Source organism: Camelus dromedarius, chromosome 2 (assembly GCF_036321535.1).
Source record: "Camelus dromedarius isolate mCamDro1 chromosome 2, mCamDro1.pat, whole genome shotgun sequence".
Taxonomy (NCBI): Eukaryota; Metazoa; Chordata; class Mammalia; order Artiodactyla; family Camelidae; genus Camelus; species Camelus dromedarius.
In genome coordinates this window covers 99054247-99076439 of record NC_087437.1, presented here as the reverse complement: position 1 = coordinate 99076439, position 22193 = coordinate 99054247, and the positions used below count along the sequence as shown (strand labels likewise).

At 33.6% G+C, this 22193-nt stretch overlaps 1 protein-coding gene across 2 annotated transcripts in view; it reads right to left on the bottom strand.

The window, feature by feature from the left end:
• The window catches only part of USP25 (ubiquitin specific peptidase 25), a 127596-nt gene that overhangs the window by 27068 nt on the left and 78335 nt on the right, over positions 1–22193 (bottom strand). The window contains exons 16-20 of one of the 2 annotated variants that reach the window (XM_031457920.2): positions 21541–21769; positions 19939–20139; positions 11044–11183; positions 6169–6282; positions 3942–4037 (exon numbers count right to left, since the gene is read on the bottom strand). In XM_031457920.2, the coding sequence (XP_031313780.2) occupies positions 3942–4037; positions 6169–6282; positions 11044–11183; positions 19939–20139; positions 21541–21769 (780 nt within the window). The remainder of the gene's footprint in view (positions 1–3941; positions 4038–6168; positions 6283–11043; positions 11184–19938; positions 20140–21540; positions 21770–22193) is intronic. The other variant, XM_031457941.2, reaches the window with a different exon arrangement.

The following is a 22193-nucleotide window of genomic DNA, read 5'->3' as shown; positions in this document are numbered from 1 at the left end:
TTACACTAATCCCATGATTATAAGTACGATATGACCCTCCCACACCCACTCCTGTACATACACATACAAGAAACTACTACTCTGAGAATATTATTTTTTTTTTCCTTTTGGATTTTATTTTTGCTCATTATAGTAGCCTTGCATTGCCTTTCTCTAGATTTTGTTTTTACATGACAGAAATTTCTCTCTTTAAGCCACTATAATTCTGGGATTTTCTGTTAACAGTGAAAACCAGTCCTAACAAATAAAGCCAGCTTAGGAGGAGGACGCAGGTAAGTGTCTTTCCTCGTTTATTTTTCCAGATCTGCCTGCCTATTAACTCTCTAATATTCTGTGTTTACAAGGCAGACTCCCAGGTGGGAGCCCTGTGATTAAAACAGTAACTGCAACTGACTGGGTTAGTAACACTTCCTACTTCAGAAGCTAAACCTTAGCAAATCCACTCACCCAGCTAGATGCTAAGTTTCATTTCCCAACTTACCTTCTTATCAGTAATAAAGTTAACATTTTCATCACATTGTTTTACTACTGGCAAACACGTATAACATTTTAAAAACTGGTCTGATCATAATGCACATGGAGATCCATACTTGGAAGTACTTAAATAGGCACAGAAGTGAAAAACTTCTTATAGTCAAAAAGCTAATATAAAATAAACCCAACAAAGATTTTTTTGGAGAATATGACAGGATAAAAGAAATATTTTAAAAAATCTTTCCCTCAATTTATAATAAATTAAGCATTAAAATGAATGAAAATTTTAAAATATACTATATCTGATTTAGGGAACAAAGGAAGGCAGAAACAATAATCATCTTAGACTCTGTGCTATGTATGTATTTTGTAATTTAATAGTGAATGTTGATAATGATTAGAATCAACTGCCAAACAAACAAACAAAAACCAAGAGAACAATCAAACAGGTCAAACTGCTGTAGAAGGAACCAAAAGTCTGTCAAAAGATCTACAACCAACAAAGGGGCTAGGCTCATAGGGTTTTACGAGTGAGTTCTAACTTACTCTTATGGTAGTCAATTCCTATGCAGGCTACACCACAGAAAAAGAAGAACAGGGAAGTTCAAATAAGCGAAACATCAAACCTGAGGAAGACAGCCCCCAAATTAAAAAAGCAACATTTTTTAAAAATTAATATAGGCTACAGAAAGCCCAAACAAATTGCTGGTGAGTTAAATGTAAATAGGGTACATCTGAGTTTATAAAATAAACATTTATTAAGAAAAGTGTTTTAAGAAAATATTGCAGAAAATTTGTAATACTTTAGGTTGAAGGAAACTTTTTATAAAGCAATGAAACTCCAGAATCCAGAAAAAGAGAGAAAGATTTGAAAGTACAGTATTTTTAAAACTTCTCTATAGAAAAAGGTATCATAAACTAATTTAAATAGAAATGGCAGACAAGGAAAAAATATAGGATAACTCTCCACATAGAAGGTAACATATAATAAATGAGAGTACATCTATACCACAGAATACTAAGTGCAAGTAGTATAGATAACGTGGTGGATATAGTGTCTTTAAGAACGCCCACAATATATTTCTGAGCGATGTAAGTTACAAAATAGTATGAACAGTAAAAGTTAAAAAAAATTATATTCTCTATATGCATGTCTGTAAAAACCCGACAGGTTATATGAATGTTAGACGTGGTTACAAGAGGGCACCAGCAGAGACTGTCATTATTAGTTTTATTTAAGACACCTCTGTATTACTGAATGGTCGCATTCTGTATATTACTTTTGTTATTTACATGACAAATTTCCTGAAATCATATATTACTAGAACTTTCCAAATGCCAGTCATTTACCTATGTTAAAAATACATATTAATTATAAACTGATAATATTCACGTAAGATTACACACATATATATTCCTCAATTACAGCTGAATGAAAATGTACACAAATATAAACTTCAGAGATTTTCAGTTGCATCAAAATCAGACGGTAAATCAAAAAGAAAAATAAATGAGATATAGAAAATACATAAAGCACATGATGAAAAGGGCATTCCCAAGGTGACAGTGAAAGATCTCAAGACATTAGTTGTAAACCAGGAATAAAGGAAAACCAATATAGACTGGAGCAGGTCAAAAAGCTCCTTAAAGACTTCCACAAGAAGATAAAACTGACAAAGAACGGAGCAAAAAACTACACAAACAAACAAACAAAAAAAAAACACCCCTAAAAAACAAAAAACCAAAACAACCCAGGTAATTCCAAGGAAAATGAAAGTTGAGGAAAAAAAGTAGTAATGTTTATGACTTAGTTCAATCCTGAGTAGCATACATAGAAATAGCAATATAAGCTGAGAATTCTGATTTAATCAAATGACAAGTTTTTTTTTTTAAAAAAAATGCGCATATGGACACACATGTGTGCAGATGGAGGGATTAAAAACTGTGTGTCAGTGCATGTATATGGGGCAGGAGAAGAAAGACGGCTCACTGTTTACATTCCACGGTAGAGAATTTAACAGGAAATGTATAAACTAAGAATCACTAAAACACAAGCGTTCTACTTAAACATATGGAATTAATGCCAAAAGGATTTGATTAAATAATTGAAGGCTGTTCCCACAAATGGCAGGAGGGGTGGAGGGCAGGGGATATGATGTGACTACTGTTGTTTGTAGTATATATATAGTTAGCTGGCTCTTTAAAATATATGCTGGTATTAATGTAATAAAACTAACGTTTCTAGTTCAACATAAAGATACCAAATTTGACAAAAAATTACAGTGGTATGAGAGATAACTGTTCCACAAGAAATAAATGAAAACTTTAGAAAACATACATTCAGTGTTTTTTTAAAGGAAATGCAGATTACCTGGGAATAAAGATAAATTTTTAAACATAAAAGCTGTTTTTTGTATTACCTTCTTCTACCTCTCTCATAGGATCTTACTAGGGTAAACAACTTATCTTGGGGGCAGTTTGCCAGAACTTCTAAAATTTAGCACTTAACGTCCTTTATCCCAGGAAATCCTTCAGTTCCGAGCACATCAGGATGGCTGGTCACTCTAATTCTAACCAGTTCAAAAGCGTTTATTGACATGAGGTTGCTTTTCACAAGTCCTTTGTTTTGTGTTATACATTAAAAGAAACACTAAAAATAAGCAGCTTCTTAAAGATTGAATTGAATTACGGTAGAGCACAGAAATTTAGGGAAAATTTTAGATTTTTAATGTCAAGAAAGGGAACATGCAGCTTACCCTTCAATAAGGCTTTTTTTTTTTTTTAAACAAACACTAAAGGGAGGGATAAAAACAATGAATATTTTTTGGTTAATAAAGAAAATGACAAAACATACATAGTGTTTTCATCTTTCAAATATGTAAAAACAAATAGTGTCATCAAAACATTGTTGAGATCTGGTGTCACAGGGAAAAAAGATCTAGACTAACGCATTAGTCTGATGGTCTCATGTCTTGAAATGACTAGGATGTTAAATTTAATCATAGGAAAATCAAACAAGCAAGAAACCTAACAAATCATTTTAGAAACAACCAAATGAAGAAAGTAATCTGGTATTTAATGATTAGAAAAAAAACTTACAGAAAAAATATTGTAATGTTGACTAACAGTATTACCAACGAGGAGAAAATAAACTATTACCAGAAGCAGTTACTCAGTTTCTATTTTTGCTCATCAATACCCTTTATTCACTTCAAATAAAAACATAATTCAAATTTGTTAAATCAGAGGTGTAGTAGTAGGATAACTCAGGTAAAATGCTTCATTTTTATTGAATTATCTGAATTAAAAAAAAGAAAATCAGTCTTAGATTCATGCATAAAAGAAACTCCTAGAATATTAGGTGGCCATGGCTAAGATAGGAAAAGAGAAAATATACAGGAAACCAAATTTAATTCAAGGAAATAAAACATTTCAAGAACAAATTAAAATGAAAATGTTAATTGTACCTTAAAGAACCCTGCTTCAGGGCCACACCTGTCATATACATTCCTGGATTTACCTATCGCCATGATAATACCTTGCATGTTCGGTGTCATCATCATCTGCCACAAGGGATTTAAAGAACGAACTTTTGAATGGTTATCATAAAAAACAATATTAAAAAAAAAAACAAAGTAACTCCTTTACATGCAAGTTAAAAGTCCTTTGTTTTTCACTGTTTATAAATCAAACACTGCAATTTTTTTGTAGCAAATGTGATCCAATATGCACACATCTCTCAAAATCATCCATACAGGGCCACAGCTAGCTTACATGGTGCCTTTGTGCAAACTGCAAAAAGGCATCCTCTCTGAATTAAAGAATTTTAACAAGGCACCCCTTTCTTGACAAACAAATTAGAAAATATGCTGCTCTCTCAGAGAAACATTTAGAGAAAGCAACAATCTTTTTATTGAAGGTGCCTCTTCTTTAAGGCTTGGGGAGCTCAGTATTAGCTCAATTTCAACTCCACTTCTACCCGTGGGCCAGGCACTCCTGCCTGCACAACCATATGGTCTAAACATCTAAGCAGCAGCCCTGCATCCATATGACTTATTTTAAAAGTTACAAGGCACATGCACTGTTAAACTACCACTCCAAGGAATTTTAAAAAAAACACAAAACACAACTCTGCCAATAGCATAAGCACTTGCACAAAAGATAGTGTTAAATGATTAATTACAATTCTACTTTTTTAAATTCAAGAAGGGTCATCCTAAAACAAGCATCAATATGCTTGATCAATGAGCATTTTTTATTAAAACATTTCTATTAAAAAGATGCCTGTTTCCATAATTTTGAAGTGTCAACCTGGTAACAGATAAACAGAAAAATGTACTGCTATTAAGTACTAAATAGTTCAATATTTCTTTGTTTGCGTAAGTTTATTATGTAATATGACATTTTACATAAGGGACTTGAACACGAAGGATTTTGATATCTGCAGGGAGGAGCAGGTTGGGGGGTACTAGAACCAACCCCCTGTGGATACCAAGGGACGACTGTATGCTTAGATGCTTACATTTTAAAATATCTGCAAAATGAAATAACTCAAGACACTATGAAGCTATCACATTAGAGCAATCAAGAGATTGCATCCATTACCTCGGATTTACTGAATCTACTATCCACAGTATTTATTTTGGATTACACACTGACAGTTGCAATATACCTAACATTTTCTGCTTCAGAAAATCCTTCTGACCAGTTCCTAAATCAGAAACCTGTTTCTTATTCTCTTTATGGCCCATGCTTTCTTATAGCGGCACAGTAATAGTAATATCTTTATGACATCTGATTTTGGTGAATAACTCATACAATAACCTAATTATAACCTTGAGGTTAAGTCTGAAAAAATGTTACTTGGAAAAAAACAATTTAATATGCATTCAATTCTCATCCATGCCAGCAAAAACTAACAAATGATAGAATCCAAAGTCTATCTTCTCTGTTGTTACTATTTATTAACATGTTTACTGGCCCTCCCTCAAATATGTCAAAGATCTAAGAGTGTTAAGAAAAAAGTGAAAAGGGGGTAAAAATATAATGGGACTAGCTATTTCCATCTGGGTTCCAAAGAAACCTTTCATGAGAAGTAAAAATGCCCCCATACGGACAGAAAATCAAGTAGACGAGAATTAACAGTGGAGTGGTAAGAAGAGATAAGATGGAGGTATTCAGTGTGCAAACACTGGTAGGCATTCAGCAATGCTGATGAATCATTCAATTCAGTCACTCAGAAGTTGCAGAAGCAAAAAGCCCTAATTAGCTATTCACAATCAGGCTGTAGGTTCTTCTGGTAGAAATGGTTGACCAAGAATTAGAATCAAGTAATTCAAGTAAAACAGGAAAGGAAAATAAAAACTTTTAAGTGCTCAAGACTTGTGCTATTTAATTAAAACAAATCTTGTAATCTATCAACCCGGGAATAAACTAATCCTATGTCTGCACAAAAGAATTAACTCTAGCAACATAAAATTATTCTTCTGACAAATCTATAAGCTTTGTACTTAAATTTTCATTTGAAATTCAAAGTACTGTTAGCAACTGGTAAGGTAATTTCAGACTGTGGGTGGCAAAGCTGTACGTTATGCAGCAATAGACATAAGTGTGAGGGTGCAGGCATGCCCAAAGTACTTGCATTAAATAGCCAAAAACAAGTGGAAATTGTGCAAAGGGCTATAATAAAGGTACCTCGTCATCATAACCCCCCTCCTTTGACTCAATCATAAATTTCCCTACATGAGGAATCGCCACCTCTACAACTTGCTGGTTAGAAGGTGGTTGGCTTGTGGTATTCTCAGGTTTCTGCAGAAGAAAATCATTAGTATAAACATTAGAAAACAGAACAACGGAAGCCCCCAGTTTAAGTGCACAGACTCTTAAGTCTTAAAAATACCTTCATTTGTTTAGTATAAAATGAAACTACCTAAAACTGAACTTTAGAAGCAAATGCATTAATCAAGTAACAATACAAGACCTCCAGCTTTTCCGTTACTACTCAAACACTAAGTTTTTATTTTTTCCACAAGCTTCTTGGACTCCAAGTTCTTAAAAATAATAAACATTGAAGTTGTATATCCTACTACTGTCTTTGTAGGTGGTTTTATTTATTTTTTAAGTCTAGTAACTCCATAAAGTCTTCCTTGATCTCTTCATCAAAATAAGATATGACCTCCTCTGAATCCAGGAGAGTTCACAGGTTTTCTTTCTTATGAGAGTTTACTTTTCTATCCTTTCTAGTAATCAATTGTTTTATACCCTTAATATCCACACTCTGTTGTGCTTAACTCACTTGGTCACAGCCTGTGAGACCAAGTACTATATATTTACATCATGAGTGTCCAGTGAATTCTTGTTTTTGAAAAAGCTGCTTGAAATTAATATCCATTTTTAACAACTCAATCAGGTTTTCTTTTTTTCATTAACAAATTCTGTGAATTTCACTAATCCACACTAATGAAGTGGAAGCCAGTATGAAATCCCGAAAGTCCACTCAAAGACACTAATATGGTTTATTCAAAACACTGTTTAGACTTCACAAGGATTTTACTGTACTAAATAGATTTATAACTAGCATATTCACTATTTACCTACAAACAAATTTCAAAAGTACTTAATGTGCTTGAAGGAAGCTTAAATAGTTTCAAACATTATCATAAATGTTTTCTTAAGCAAAGATGAACTTTAGTTTCCACATAAAATAATAGAAAATGTTGATAAAAACAATTAAAGTGGTTTTATTTTAATTTAAAATATATGTAAATTTTAGTGATTTTTCTAACTTTTCTGAAGTACATATGCAGCAAACGTTTAATTAAACGATAAAACAAAACTAATGGCCAAGGCTGGCACTATCTCTTTTAAAAGAAATGTTCTTTTTTAAAAAAAAATATTTTATTTACTTATTATTGTATTATTTAATTATTTTATTTTGGTGGGGGGGGGGTAATTAGGTCTGTTTATTTTTAGAGGAGGTACTGGGGTTATTGAACCCAGGACCTCATGCATGCTAAGCATGTGCTCTACCACTTGGGGCTATATCCTCCCCAATAGAAATGTTATTTTTAATCATAACATTTTTAGAAAAGGTTTCTTTGCTCTATTCGAATCCTCAGCTTTTCAAGAGGAAATAACCAACCTGCATGGTTGTCATTATCATGAGCGATAATATTCAGCTAACCCAACACGTGATACGTAATTTTTGTTCTATAAATGATAGGTATTACCAATATTATTATACTATTATGTTACTTTAAATTGCTTTTATTTGAATAATTCTAACCCAATATTACTGCCACACTTATCTTACAGAGATAAGCTTGACCTATGACATCTAATTTAGGAGTTCTTAATCTTTCCAGCATTTGAGAGAGTAAAAATTGTCCTAGGTCTCCATTCACAAGTGAAATATAAGCAAGTAAATGAAGAAATTTATCTTCACTTTGTGGTGAAAAGTTTCTCACAAGCAAACCAATCCAAAACAATACTATAATGAGAAGAAAAAGATAAATTTAAGGTAAGTAGCAACTGGGAAATGTATTCCTTACAATACTGATCCTTGTAAAACAACATATTTCCTTTGAAAAAAATTGCACTTAGGTAAAATAACTGTTTAATAAACATTTTCAGTTACTGTAGAAGAGTTTCAATAGCATAATACTGATTAATTACATGGGTGAAAGTTGAAAAAAGGAAGAAACTTTGGGCACATATAATAATTGTATATAAATATATACGTACATATGTACACACACATAATACGTATTGTATTGCTCATCAAGTGCAGGTATCCTAAAGTACTCTAAAAATTTTTCATATAAAGAACTTTAGGGTTCACTGAGGTATAGTACAGGTATATTTGTATTTTCCTATTACTGTCAGGCCCCACGTGAACACCTTAACAAAGGCTGAACTTGAAAGAGATTAAAAATAAGTTCCTCAAGTTAAAAAGTTGCAAAAATAATTAAAATATAAAGCTTTTTACTAATTGCTTGAAATCCATTAAATATATGACTTTTTAAAAAAGTGGTTCATAAAAGGGTGATTAGAAAGCTATATACCTTCCACTCTTTTGGCCCCCTTTATATGCTCATACTTTTTAACCTAGTAATTCAACCAGTGGGAATCTAAAGAAATAACCAGAAATATAGAAGTTTCATTTTTAGGAGCCATTCATAATAATGCAAAAGTAGAAACAAATATACAATGGGGGGTGAGTAAGTAAAAAAGAATTTAGTCACCTAACGGAGTATTATTCAACCATTTAAATGTTTTTTACAAAGAGCTTATAACATGGAGAAATAATGAAGTGATTTAAAAAAGAAAAGTTACGATATAAAATTTTATACAAAGTAGTAATTCAACTACAAAAATAAATCTCAAACCTGTATATAAAAATAAGAATGAAAGAAAACACACCAACATATTAACAATGATTAACTTTGGGTAATAGGAATATGCATGAGTCTTTTTTGGAGTCTGCTTTTCTCTATTTTTAAAAATAGTTCATTTAAAATTAGAGACATTTTTCTAAAAAGTAAGGTGTCTTAACCTTTGGAGAGTATCTCTCTATGGTTTCTTTGATTCTAAGCTTTCCAGGAATTTTTTTTTTAACCTTAAGGCTGGAATTTTATATATGTATATTTGTGAAATGGTTAGGATTTAAGTAACAGAAGGAAACAAACAGCTACTAAGGGCCTATGGTACATGTTAGGCACTTAAAAAAAATGATCTTAATTCATCCCCAAATCCCTTCCATCTTATGTTAAAAAAAAAGAGGTTTAGAAAAATTAGGCAACTTACTTAAATTTGCAGTTAGTAAGAAGTAAAACCAATATTCAGAAACACAGTACTATCTACTCCCCACATCTGAAGACTCTTTGCAGTTTAGTTTCTAAGGCATACCTTCAGTCGAGAAGACCCAGTAAGTGATTACCATGATCCTAAGCAACTGACTATGAGACCAGACATTCTGCAGGATTTATACAGATAATGGGGCCAACTGTTGGTGCTACTCCACAAAAGAAGCCAAATGGAAAAATATTTATGCTAGTTATCATATTCTCTCAGTGCCATCTCCTTTCTCAAGTAAAGGTGAAACAGTAGATTGCTGCCTTGTAAGATGATATCTGTATTAATAAACCAAGCAATCAAAATTTAAGTGTTCATTTCTGCAAATTTAAATTACACATGATTAGCCAAAATAAAAAGTCATGATTCTACACTCAACTAATGCTTTTGGCTTTCTGATCACCAGTTAAAAGGATGCTACTTATCAACCATAATTTAGGCTCTAACAAATAAAAATCCTAATTAGCAAAAGCCCTGGCAATTTATATTTTTATGTCAGGCAAAAATATTTCTCCCTTGTATCTACTTCTCTGCCTTTTCTCCCTCCCACATATTTCCTCTTCTACCATTCTCCAAAAAGCAGACACCCCAGAGCCATTAAAAGAAGCATTTTTCAGGAAGTGCTTCAGAGTTAGCAGGTCCTCATCTCAAGCTTATTCATAGTCTCAAGGTTACTTGCAAAATTTGGAATAATGAAAAATATCTGTATTAATATATATGTTATAGTAAGATGATTATATATCAAACTTCTTCAAACAGGAAATAAAATTTAAAAATAATTTCTTATTACTTTGTTCATCAAAACATAATTAACAGAATACCCTATTAATTGAACATTTTGGTTAATCAAGGTCTTATCATATTAAAGACCTCACTGAAATTAGCAGGCTATTACTGGGATTAAGTTCATTAAGTAGAAAATTATGTATTGAAAAATTAGATGTCCTGTTTTCTTTAGTTCTCCTAGGAGAGGAATCTTCAAATACTAAAATTAGCTATCACAAAATATGTACTTGAGCTGCCTGTACTCACTAATAAAATAAAAAATAAATCACTACAGCAACTGAATTGTTATGTAGTACAAAATTCTTGCAATAACATCTCTCAGGATATATTCATTGAAAACATAATACAATATCAATGTGCTCAACTTACTGTTATAAAAAGATACATTTGATTACTTGAAATTATAATACAGGAGCCATATAATGACAATTTTGTACAGGATACCCTTGAAGTATGCAAAAACTGTTTTATGGTATCATATTTGTTCTGCTAATAATATTTTAACCTAGAATATCTAGTATTTGATTGTTTGACACAGTCCAGGTAACAATGAAAATCATATTTTACATTCCCAGCTACTCCAATGTAATACAACTAAATATGGAGGGAAGGTTAGGGAAAGGAAAAATAATGCTAAATTTTGTACTTCTCTTTTTAAGTTTCAAATCAAATGACCAGTTTAGTCTATGATTATTCATAATTCTCTAACAGAAAGATAGAAATTTATTTTTTTTAAAGCAGTATTTTAAAAATTACAGCTGAGGAAATTACAGACTGCAGGTGGCACCTGCAATCACTGATCATGTTCATGGAAGAGCCGTCCCTCAGCCCAGTCTCTCCTGACTCCCAGACAGGGCATTCTCCTTACACTGCCAGGAAACCTCGTGAGCATGGCGGCTACGTTCAGAGAGCTAAAAGAAAAGTTCTTACCGACTGCAAAACTGTTTCAGGACTTTTATCTTCGTGCTCATGTGATGCCTTGGTAATTATTCGAATAGTTTCTTCTTTCAAGTGCTTTGAGAAATCACTTCTTGATGGCTGCTCTAGATATTCTGGTTCTCCTGCTTGTGCTTCATGAGAAAAGAATCAATTGTATATCTAATATAAATCACAAAGTCTATACTAAGATGAATCTGTTATTTCTCATTTGAAGTTAAACAATAATCAATTTTACTCTTCTATTTAAAGTAATACATCCTTCAATATACAGCACATCCCCCAGAATTTACCATAAAAAAAAAAGGAATCAGATCCAAGATTAGTCAAATAATTACAAAAGAAAGCCCTCAGTACAGTTTATGCTAAGAAATTCACAGTAAATTTTTCTGTCATGATAAATACCAAAATCTCACTCTGAAAAATCACTAGCATTCTACCAAAAAAAAAAAAGATTCCTTTGTATAACAATCCTGGTCTGAATTTCCACAGAGAGCACAGCAGCTGTTTTTCTGGCCACAATAATATACTTTCTCACACCTATCTTAACAAAACTCTAGCCCTGAATAAACCCACCTTCTGTCTTTTATGAACCTATTCCTGGTAGCTGAGTGCTGTCAGAGGGAAAACAATTACAACTTGGCAAACTGGTACCAATATAAATTCAAGACTCCAAACACCATCTCTGCAAAGAACTCTCCAAGTCATATCTACTGCTTAAGCTCTGAGCTCCAGACCCTGAAGACCCAACAGTGTACTCTGAAGTCCACTGGCTGTTTAACAGACAGCCCCAAAATCCTTTCACAACCTACCAGGCTTTACATAAGTGAGCCTCCACCTATCTCTCCAGCATCACCTGGTGTCCTTTGCCCTTTGATCATAAAGGGACACACACACTAGCCTTTTCTCAGCTTATCCAATACACCGAAGAAGAGGTTTACTTTTCAACCTTTGGATCTTCCTCATTTTCTTCCCTTTGCCTGTAAGTTCACCTAGTCTCATTCCCCTGCTCATCTAATAACTTCTACACAGTCTCTTGTCTAAATACCGCTTTCTTATAGAAGTATTCCTGATTACCCCATTTCCAGAGCTGGGTTGCTCAGCCTCAGCGCTCCTGACACTTTGGTTTGGACAATTCTTTGGTGCAGAGGGTTGTCCAGTGTATCCAGGCATCAACCCACCAGATGCCAGTAGTACTGACCCCCAAGGTGTGACAATCAGTAATGTCAAATGCCTCCTGAGGAACAAAACCACTCCCAGATGAGAACTGTTGCTCAAGAGTAGCTTATACTTTCTCGTTAACAGCACTTATCACAATTGTGACTTCATTACTGTTATTAAGTATTTGTTTCAAGCCCATATTCCTTGCTAGACTGTAAGCATCTCCAGAGCAGGGATGTTATTTCCCTTTTGTACTCTGCTGTTTCTTTAACATCGAACATATAATAAGCACACAATAACATAATGGAACAAATGAACTGAAAGGAGGAATAAGAAAGTACATGAAAATATTCTACAGTGTTACTGGGATAGGTTACGTGAGTTCTTGCTCAACCAACTGGTAAGAAACGGCAAGGTTACTGTCATTATTCCCAATATTTGATTAATTTAAAACATCTCTCAAAATGAAATACCATTCAAAAAGAAATGCTATACTTTCAACATAGACACATGGTCTTTCATTTACCCAGTAATCTTTAACTAAGCATCTAAGTACCAGGCACTAGGCTAGGCATTGGGACTCCCGGTGTGAGCAAAGCAGTCAGTTCCTGCCTCCAAGAAGCTTATAGTCAACTATGGAAAAAGTTATCAACCAAAGAATCACACATACGAATTGTGACAATATTATAATAATACATTCTGGGGATAAAATGGGGGAGGGGTAATTTAGATTTTAGCTGAAGGATGATAGATTAGGTTTGCCACATGAAGAATGAATAGCCCAGGAAGTGAGCATGAGCCTAGAATGGCTGAACTATAGTACAAGAGCTCCTCTTGAATATGGCAAGAGAAGATGCAGGTTAAGGATAAAATAGAGGCCTGTGAGTCACATAAAAGTTTTGAGGGCAAAAGGAAGTGAATAAATGTTTTAAATACAATGGCAACATGGCAGGTTTAAAAAAATTATCTGGCTACATTTTGAAGAATGGATTAGAGAGGAGAATAAAATCTGAAGCAGTGAAAGTACTAGAAGGTACCAGAACAATACAAGAAATGACTGTGCTTTTGGACAACAGGGACAGCAACAGAGAGAACTGTTAGAGTCAAGATATATTTTAGACAAAGGTTTGGAGACTGATGTGAAGATGACTCAAGTTTTTGCATGAATAAGCAGGATGAAGGGGCTAACATATACCATGACAAGGAAAACTAAAGGAAGGAACTAAAACTTACAACGTGTGTGATGGGCAGAGAAAAAGAAATTAAATGTCCTCATTTCTGTATTTCCTGACTTTGTACTGCAATGTTCTTTCATTGTCCCTATGTGATAAGAAAATCTTAGGTTCCAGCTCAGCAAGGCTTCTGCTTCTGGAAGGTTTCATGATCAGTGACTTAAGCCAGCTGGTTTAGGGCTTAACAGAGAGAAACTTCTTGTTGATAAAGCTTTGATCACTTATGCTTGCCCCTCTTTGTCTCTTCTCACTGTAATAGATAAAAAAACATCAATGGCTAATAGGATGTGAGCTTAATGCAATGAGGGCCAAGAAATCCATCTGGTCTGACACTGGTCTAAGCCATGGAAACCTGGACAGTGTATGTAAATTAGGTCCTTAGGAGCAAAAGTATTTTTATCTGATCAACACAGTCAAATATACTTTAGGTCACCAGTGTCAAGGTTTCCTTCCACATAGCAATTTCAGTCCAAAATTCTCATAAATGATGCTGAACGATTTTGCCTAAATGTCATACAGAACTATTTCCTCCAGAATTTTCCTTGTGTATGTATCTTCTAGGGAACTTATCTGAGTGGTGCTGTAGTCACAGTAGGTGAACCTACAAGGACTGGAGATCTGGAAGTTTGTAAACAAAACCCCAAATCTCATTTCCAACATGTTTACTGAGCCAGTGCCATTCTCAGTACTGTGTGGGGGAAAAAAAAAAAAAGACATAAAATTCATTCACTAAATTTAAAGACCTCTCAATAAAATCAGATAAATATATATTCCATTACAGTACAAAGTACTAAATACAATAAAAGACTTATGCACAAGGTCCTACAGAAGCACTGTGGACCCAATATACACACTTGGAATGATGCTGCATCTTAAGAAAGACTTTCTAGAAGAAATGCCAACTGAGATGAGTCTTGAAGGATTTGCAGAGATTATCTTGGAGATTAGAAAGAAGATAATTCCAGGTAGGAGGAACAGCACATGCAAAGGCACTGGTAAGGACAGATAAAAGATTAATTAAGTCCTTGTTATTAATGAGCCTTTACACTGGTAAGCAAATCAAAAATATAACATAAATTTGGTAGTGAGAACAGACTGGGAATAGAATAGAGGAAAAAAGACAATAGTTGCTACAGGGGTATTATTAGGGAGATTCATAAAGACTTCGGGGTATGAGGAAGGTCTTAAAGAATGGATAAAATTTCGAGAACAGTGAAGGTAAGAGGACATTTTTTAAATGAAGGGTACTTCGTGAGCAAACCTATAATAAAAGGAAAGTTCCCTACAACTAAGAATAACGGGGAATAATCTGGTTTAGATGAAACATAACGTATTTATAGAAAGGCTGTCTTGAAAGAATTACCAGGGAGTCAGATTATAACAGAGGGTTTTCATAAAAAAGAAAAAAGGTTTTGGCTTCATTTTGTCAAACCGGAAGAGTAAAAAATGTGTTCACTAAAACAAACAAATAACCAAAGGAGGAAAATAAAAAGCTCTTTCCACTATGCAGAGTTAAGCACTATCAATATTTTTAGTATTATATATTTCCAGACTTTTCCCATTGTCTTAAACAAAAAGAACCATTATGAATATACTCCTTTTAACTTAATATAACAATTTTCCTGTCAATATATTTTTTACTGGTTATACAATGTTGTTTTGTATGAAAGGCTCATACAACTAATATCTTGCCATACATTTAGGGAATTTCCATTTCTTTGTTAAAAACAACAGTTGGACAAACACTCTGGCTCTTTTGTGTGCAAATACACACAATGGTTTTTGTTCACCCTGTGAGTCTCCAGAAGCCGCACCGCCGCTGGCCTATATAAATGGCAGGAACTCAGTAACGAGAGGCTATGCTGTTTGCTTTATATTCTAACTGACATTTTTATACTAACCGGTCCCTCAGTTATGAAACAATATGTTATTGTTCAAGCTTCAGCGGTGACATTTGTTATTCTTAATTCCTGGAAGTCTTCCTTGGTTACCTATCTGCAGCTACAAACTCCTGAATGCACTTGTTCGACTGTGAATGACTAGTTCTCTGTGGAGGTATCCCCGTAACTAGAGTATCTCTCAAATCAATTACCTGTTCTATGGGTGTTTCACTGAGATTTCTGGATAGCTATCTTCCACATAAGACTTTATCCAGCCAAGCTCTGTGTTCATAATGGAAGGGCTTCATTCACCTATTTGGCTGTTATATAAAATCTAACAACCTGGGAGCACTCTGAGACTGCTCCTTTGGTCCACCTTCCTGTCTAAAGTAAGGGTCTGGAAGGGCCTTGAGAATATTCTCTGCCTATTTCCTGGTTACATCCTTCAACATTTTAAGAGAGTCAACGTGACAAACAAAGGGCTTTCTGTTAAAGCATAGGATCTGCTCTTTAATTAACTATTTAAAAAGGAGCAGTATTTCATATCTTTCAGAAATATTTCATACTGTGACTTACTAATGAGTCACACTTACTATTATTACATTCACATTTAGAAGAATAAAGAGGACTGCTTCAAAGCAAATAAATCCATTTGTTTCTAGAAATGTGTTTAAAATCAATGATCTTCCAAAAGCAGCCTACAAGAGCCATGCTAGGCTCCTGCACAGAATTATCAGAAAAACTCTGGAGACTTCAGATTCCTGGATGCCACCACAAACAAGATTGTCAGGAATGTGACAGGTAGAGGCTTTAGGAACCAATGTTAAACCTAAAATTCATCCAGGATATAGAGCTGTATCTGCACTACGTATTTTTAGTCTTCTTCCATAATGTAGTTATTTTGACTATACTTTTTAAATCGTGATACTCCCATATACTGAGGATTGCCCCTAGGAACTCATGACTGCAATCTCCATAGGGAATGAAATCAAATCAGAAAACACAGAAGGGGTATCTATCATATGTAATTTATTATGCTAGATTTGGAGATTTAAATAAAGACATCACCCAGTTCCTGCTTTAAAGGAACTTGAGAGTGTTGAGGATAGTGTTCATTCTACCAGGTCTAACTTTTAGGAACCAGTTGTACATTCCTGGAGCATCAGCTGATTTTTGACTTGTAGACAGCAGAAAAGTTCCAGAGCCAATTCTGCATGCCACCTCTAAGAAAATCTATGAAATCTTTTGGAATGAATTTCATACCAGTATTAACCATTTTTTCTACTCTTACTTTTTGGTTTCAGTTTCTTTCTGTTTTTAAAAGCTGGGTATGCTATATACGTCATAAGGACATCTAGTGGTTTTTGAATAAGACAGAAGTAACACAAGTAAAACAAGAACTGAGGCAAAGCCTGTCTCTCCTTCAGAGAAACTTCTGTTCTATACATACAGCCTAGAGCCATGCTGCTTAACCAGAGGTACACCTCAGAACTGTCTGCAGATCTATTTAAAAATATATATTCTGGACTCTTCCTCCACAGATTCTGATCCCAGTAAGTCGTAGGTGGTCTTAGGTGGGGTGTCCTGTTTATACTCTGAAAAAAAGTCTTCCAGGTAATTCTGATATATACAGTAACAGTTAAGAACTATTGGCTAATTTTTTAAACACAGTTTTCTTTTGGAGTAAGCAGGTTTATGAAGGTAGAGTGAGATGGACTAAAAATACTTTCCTATCATTTATTACTTAGTTTCAATAAGAAAATGAATGGTGCTGGAGAAGTAATGCCTATTGATTTCTTGGTCACGTGTTAAAGAAGATAAACACTCATTTAATTAATATTATATAAATTAATTCTAATTTGGGGTATCACTCAGAAAAAATTAAATTTTAATGGTTTTTAGATTATAGCTCTACTGAGAAGATTTGCAAGGAGGGAAGAAAAAATTACTCTGATGGATTTTATAAACAAGATTTCCTTACATTATGTCCACTAGTCACCCATATTAGTGCACACCTGAGAGATTTAAATACAGGTTTCACTTTGATATTCTGAAAGCATTATGCCAAATTAAACAAATTACTTTGAAAAATGTGAAGAGACACTGGAAAATGATAGCATGGGCATCAAAGTAAAATTTCTCTACTAATAATACGAAAGAATGGTTCTAATAAACATATTACAAAAGATTTCCTTATTTAATTGTGCTATGTTAAATTCCCCTGAAACAGAGGATGGATTTCTTAGTATGGTATTTAAGACAATACAGTAATAGAAACCAATCTTTTAAACAATAATCTCACTCCTCAAATTTATAGACTTAGCACATTTTATTTCTACTAACTCAAAGTACGTATTTCTAGCAATTCTAGAGAGGACATAATGTTTCCTACTGAGGCAGTATTGCCATTGTTTTTTAAAACACCAGCCTAGAAGATAATTATAACAGTTAGATGTGGATTCACCTTTTCTGTCTCTTTATTTTTTAGTTATTCTGGCTTCTCTCAGAAATATACCTGCATTCGTCTTCAGGTTTGTTTTTTTAAACACTAAAAAGAGAGGCATGCAATTGTATGACCAATGCCTACTACTGAGTTATTTTAAAACTTATAAAACAGCATATAAAGTGTATGACAGGAAGTACTGATCAAAGAAAAAAAGGCAGTGGGGCATACAGACGTGCTCTTTTCATACAGACAAATAAAAAGGATGGGGAAAAATTAGCTAGTCTTGTCAGATAGGAATATCAGTGGGAAATACACATCAATTTGACTTAGTAAAAATAAAATGTCTGTAAATTGAGTCTTGTGAGAAACAGAAAAGATGAAGAGAAGGAGACTGTAGAGAATTTAATATTTTAATGCTATAAAATATAAATGAGCCAAGAACGGAGCTTAACCAATGGATGAAGGATTCACCTTCCGCTGGGCGCTCAGGTGCCACTACCACTTTCACTAATTACGCAGCTAACTGCACAGCTCCGTCCTCCCACCAGCAAAAGGAGAACAGCTCCGTGCAAACTGGGTACTTCAAAGCTAAGAAAGAGTCACACAGTGGCTCCATCATGGGGCAGGTTCTGGGGAGCGGTTTGGGAGGGATACGTAAAGAATTCAAGGGGTGAAATCACCGGGAGATGGAACTGGCCCCAAAATGAAAGGAACTGTAATATAGTTACTACACTGTGATTTGAACACAGAAACCTCCTGATATCTACTGAGCTATTTTATTCCCTACTAATGTATACGAAGTTACTGTAATGTAACTGCACTGTTGTGAAACCACAGAGTTTCAGCTGTTCCACACGGTGGCCCTCTGATGTACAGGAAGAAACTACAGTCCTTGCAATAGTTGAGCTCACTAGAGACAACAATGGTGATATTAAGATATACTCTACTCCATTATGTATCAAAATGTGGGCATTTCTGTTGGTATAATACTATTATCTTGGTCTTTTAAAAATTCTGAACCAATGCCTCTTAGATCATCAGCTATCCAATTCTTATGAAAATAAGTCATAAGTCTGGGAAGATCTGTGAGTGCCTGCATCAATCACCATACCACACTGTGGTATTATAAATCTCTCTCACTGAAAAGTAATTCCTTCAAAGTTCAGATGATAATGCTGAAACCTACCTAGGCAATGCTGCATGAGCACCTGTATGTCAAAACACCTAAAATGCTTCCTTAAGAAATAAAAACAAAACACACAGAACAGATTTTACAAAAAAGAGGTGATTCAAAAAGATCTACTCAGTTATTAAAAAAAAAAGACAAATGAGTTTAAGGAAAATACCTGTGTTTAATCTATCTCCTCTCATTTCCCCAGTGACTAAAAAGAAATAGAACCTTTTCTGCAATACAAAATATATCATTCTAAAATATATTCACAACTTGATGATGATGAAATTAATCTTTAAAAAATCAGAAGACATTCTATTTTCAATTTTGCTAGAACATATTTAATTTTTATAGTGTCCCAATATTTTATTGATTTCATCAGTTGATAACTATAGAATGATTTTTTAATGCTTATATTTTTATACATTTTTATTCTTGTTTTAATGGGTCCATACACAATTTTACTTGGAATATGTTAAATATTTAGTTTCTGCTAGCTTTGTTTTTAACTTTAAGATTTCTAAAAAAAAAATCAAATAAATTCTCTACATTAACAGTTTCAGTATTATATAAAATCTATATAGATATAACAATAGTATTACTTTGCTCAAATATGTAATTAATAGAGTTCATTCTTCTGATAGCTTTAGTGAACTGATTTGAGCTACCTGATGGTTTCATAGCTTTTCCAAGCCTCTTGCCAAGAAAAGTCAAAGTAGTCAGGATAGGTAGAGGGAGCATGAGCAGAATCATCTCATTTAACCTAAGAAAGGTATATATGTATACAGTAATGTCTGACAAAGAGGTAAACTAAATTGTTGCCTTTTGTTATCTCTGAGTAATAGAATTTCAGATGATTTTTTGCTGGTGTCTTTATACTTTAGAATAACTAAAGTTTTTTTTTTCCTTCCCCCAAGAGCATATATTATTTTTATAATAAACTATCAATTATAAACATGATATTGAAAATAAAATGCAATTTAATAAAAACGGACTAACCTGTTGTCACAGAAGACTCTGACTCCCTCAATTTCTGAGTTGCTAAAAGTTTTTCCTGCAAAGCTTTCTGGGCAACTTGTGCATCCCATTCTTCCAATTCTTTCTCAAATCGCAGGTTGTCCTCCTCAACAAAATCTCTTAAATCCGGTGGTAGTGTTTCTATTCCAACAAGGGCCTGCCCAGTTTCTTTATTAAACTCCTCTGCAAATCATATTTCAAAAACTATTATAAAATTAAGGATTAAAGAAAAAACGCAAAACTCAAAACAGGAGGCATTTCAAATGTGATTTAAAATACAAATTGTTACCATTTAGCAAATCAATATTACCTAAAAATTAAAACTCAAATGTTCAGAAAAGCAATGATGCAAATATTTGATAATCCATTACAGGTAATGTTCTCAGCTTTTATTTTTAATCTGAAGAGTAAAAAATGGAACAAGACATAAAGCCAGAATTGTTTGCTACTCAAACACTGACACAGTACTACTTTTTCTATTATAAAATACAAAATGTTTTATTATTCATTAAGTAAAGCTTATCACAAAATGAAAAGAAATAGCTCATAACCTATCAAGCTCAGAACAACTAAAATTCTTTTTCATCTGAAGCACTTAAGTATAGCAATATACTTGTAAGTAATTTGTAAACCAATCAATACAGCAAGATTTTTTAAAAGATCACATAAGTAGTATTTAAAAGGGTTACTCAACCTACACTACACACACAAAATAAATTTTAGCCTTCAGTCATGAATGAACTGCCTACTTGGTTTTGCTGAATGGTTAAGTACAAAAGGAAAGTTGATTTTATCTGTTTCAACAAATCTTTATTAAGTGTTTTTCGTATGCAAAGCCTATATTAGAATATGAGAAATAAAAAGATTAAGACATTGTATGACATGGCCCCTGGATTTGAGCGGATCAGAGTGAAGTGGGAAAGAAGTCAACATACAATCCCAACACACAGTAAGTGCCCAACAGAGGTATGCTGTGAGAACACAAGGAGGGATACTTTCTGGCAGGTCAAGGAAAACTTGGCAGAGCAGATGACACCTGAATTGAATCTTGACAGATGAGCAGGAATTACACAAAAGAAGAAAGAAATAAGATCATTACTGGGAAAAAATAAAAAACATAAGAACATACAGATATAACTGTGTGAAATGATTTGGTGTGAGCAGAATACAGCAAGAAGTTTAAATATCAGTAAAGTATATAAAGTGTGAGATGGACAATGGTTACAAATGAAGCTGCAGAGACCATCAGGCCAGAAAATGGAGGCTAAGGAGCTTGAATATGAGTCAATGTAAGATGTAGTCATTAAAGGGATTTTTAACAAGGAGAAAAGAAATCAGATTTACATTTTATAAGTTACCAAATAGTAAACTTTGAATACAAACTAAAAGATTCCAATTCTCAGCCCTGGCCACATTAATTTTCAATTCTAGTTTTCTCACTAATAATAACCCAACAGCATTTCCTAATCATATCCATCATCCTCTGAGTGAATTACACTTAACAGATCACACCAGAGACCATAGTCACATAAAAGGGCTACTTATTAAAAAATATATACCACACTCTATATTTCATATTCTTACCTTGCATTAAGAATTGTGGCTTATCATTTATGTACATTAAACAGTATGCACTGGCATTTCTATAACCACCAAAAGAGTCCCTCACTAGCTCTTCCCATGATGATTTTGTTACAGCAATATCATTGTACTTCATCCACCTGTTTTCACGATGATCAAAAATGTATGCCCAGTAGTGCCCGGCATTAGCTTGGCCTTCATGAACTAAAACAGCATGTAAGCGATAAGGAACCTAAATATGAAAAGAGAAGAGTTAAAGTGCAGTTGAGTATTCTGTCTGTTACACCACAGTCCATGAAATCCACAAACCATCTGATGGGCAGATTCCATAGGAGCTTATTTTTTTCCACAAGAGTAAATTTGCTGGGATTAAATTTTTGAAAAAATTAAACTATGAAATAAAAAGTGGTGTGGAGGAAAATAAGCAAACTAAAGACATGTAAAATAGAAAGGTGTGTAAATAGGATCATTTCAAAATGCTGGAAATATAACTGCTGAGCTCTGTAAGTTATGTCTTTTGAATAAAAACCTTTTTAAAAAAAATTTCCTATTTGCATTTCTTTTATTTTTTAATTATTTCTTTATTTCTTGTTTTTGTTTTTTGGGGGGAAGGTAATTAGATTTATTTACTTATTTATTTTAATGGAGGTATTGGG